This window comes from Austrofundulus limnaeus, unplaced genomic scaffold (genome assembly GCF_001266775.1).
Source record: "Austrofundulus limnaeus strain Quisiro unplaced genomic scaffold, Austrofundulus_limnaeus-1.0 Scaffold385, whole genome shotgun sequence".
Taxonomy (NCBI): Eukaryota; Metazoa; Chordata; class Actinopteri; order Cyprinodontiformes; family Rivulidae; genus Austrofundulus; species Austrofundulus limnaeus.
This window is the reverse complement of record NW_013952787.1, coordinates 430,506-432,330: the sequence shown is the minus strand read 5'-3', so window position 1 is coordinate 432,330 and position 1,825 is coordinate 430,506. Positions and strand designations below refer to the sequence as shown.

General features: G+C 43.6%; 1 protein-coding gene across 3 annotated transcripts in view; it reads left to right on the top strand.

The window, feature by feature from the left end:
* Positions 1–1,825, top strand: part of slc25a3a (solute carrier family 25 member 3a) — a 15,005-nt gene that overhangs the window by 2,619 nt on the left and 10,561 nt on the right. For 2 of the 3 annotated variants that reach the window (XM_014023662.1, XM_014023663.1), the window contains exon 3: positions 1,356–1,480. In XM_014023662.1, coding sequence (XP_013879116.1) covers positions 1,356–1,480 — 125 coding nt within the window. Of the gene's footprint in view, positions 1–526; positions 652–1,355; positions 1,481–1,825 lie in introns of all 3 variants that reach the window. The other variant, XM_014023664.1, reaches the window with a different exon arrangement.

Sequence of the window (1,825 nt, the reverse complement as noted above, 5' to 3'; positions counted from 1 at the left end):
CCTGAAGGCTCTGGAGGAGATCTGTATGGAGGAGTGGGCCAAAATCCCTGCTGCAGTGTGTGCAAACCTGGTCAAGAACTACAGGAAATGTCTGATCTCTGTAACTGCAAACAAAGGTTTCTGTACCAAATATTAAGTTTCATTTTTCTGGTGTGTCAAATAGTTATTTCACACACTAAAATGGAAATTAATTATTTAAAAATCATACATTGTATTTTTCTGGATTTTTGTTTTAGATTCCATCACTCACAGTTGAAGAGTACCTATGATAAAAATTACAGTCTTCTACAAGCTTTGCAAGTGGGAAAACCTGAAAAATCAACAGTGTATCAAATACTTGTTCTCCCCACTGTAGTTCAGTCCTAAAGATTCTGTTCAGATTGTGGAGCTCCCACGTTTCCCTGAGCTCTCAGTTGTCCTGATGCATGTTAATCAGTGTTTGTCCTCAGCTAGAAATTAAAGGACCTAAAGTTCCCCCTCTCWGCTGATTATGGGCCAATCTGAAAGCCTCCATTTGTTTCCTCAGAGGGAGACAGTTGTGAGTTCGGATCTCAGAAGTATTTCGTCCTGTGTGGTTTTGGTGGGATTCTGAGCTGTGGCACCACACACACAGCCGTGGTTCCCCTCGATCTGGTCAAATGCAGATTACAGGTCTGTTTTTTRTGGTCCGCCGCCATTTTTTTCCCCCCACCTAAACGTCGCTCGTTTTTCCACCCATATTTGTTCCATTGTGTTCGTTGTTGTGGTTTGATATACCGACATGCATGGCAGAACCAGCACTGACCCGTTCCGTCTGCCGCTCCCATCGGTGTTGATTCATTCCTGTGATTTCTAAGGCGTTGCAGTGATCAGAACCTGACCGCATGAAATAATGTGTGATTGGACCAATTCTAACCAGATTTAGTTCAGAACAGAGGAGTCTGAGCAGGTCAGCAGAACTGACAGGACACCTTGCATCTTCATGTCAGAACCGATGAGCCGGATCTCAGGTTCAGAATTTAATGTTTGGGACAAATCAATGATTTTTACAGTCGTTTAATTGATTGAGGATCAGTTAATTTCATAATCATTGTGTTGGACCTCACTGATGTTCTGCTCATGTTCCTCAGAATGATCTGTTCAGTCCTGCAGTGAGAACTGAGACCATGTCTTGGCAGAACACCCTGAGCAGCAGAACACCACTGAGCTCCCTGATGTGTCACAGTCATTGTGATGATGAATGTTGGTGTCGGAGCTCCTGATGGAGGGGCTGAGACTCCTCCATCATGTTGCTCTGCTCTGATCACATGTGTCCTGTGTTGCACGTGACCCTGCATGTTGCATGTGTGTTGTCCCCCCCTCCCCTTCTACCACAGAGGATGTCAGCTGCGAGTTTGGCTCCTCAAAGTACTATGCCCTGTGCGGTTTTGGTGGTATCCTGAGCTGYGGCATCACACACACTGCAGTGGTACCGCTCGACCTGGTCAAGTGCCGTCTACAGGTTTGTATGGAAGCAGAACCATCAGCTGACCTCATAATGTGGCCACAAAGCCCCCAAGTGGGTCAGAACTTCACACAACACTTTGTTTGACTGTAAGTTTTCAACTATGTTCACACTGCAGGTTTAAATTCTCTGTTCTGATTCTATTTTTTAGTAATTTTCTTCTTTGTGGTCTTTGACCCTTATAATTTAAAGCAGGCCTCAGTCCATAGCCCTGAATCCGTGTTGTATAAAGTACCTCAAAGTGATACTTGAGTAAACAAGTATCTTATCATTAAACTACTTTGGTAAAAGTTAAAGTCTTCTCTAAAATATTACTTGAGTAAAAGTCTTAAAGTATCTGAT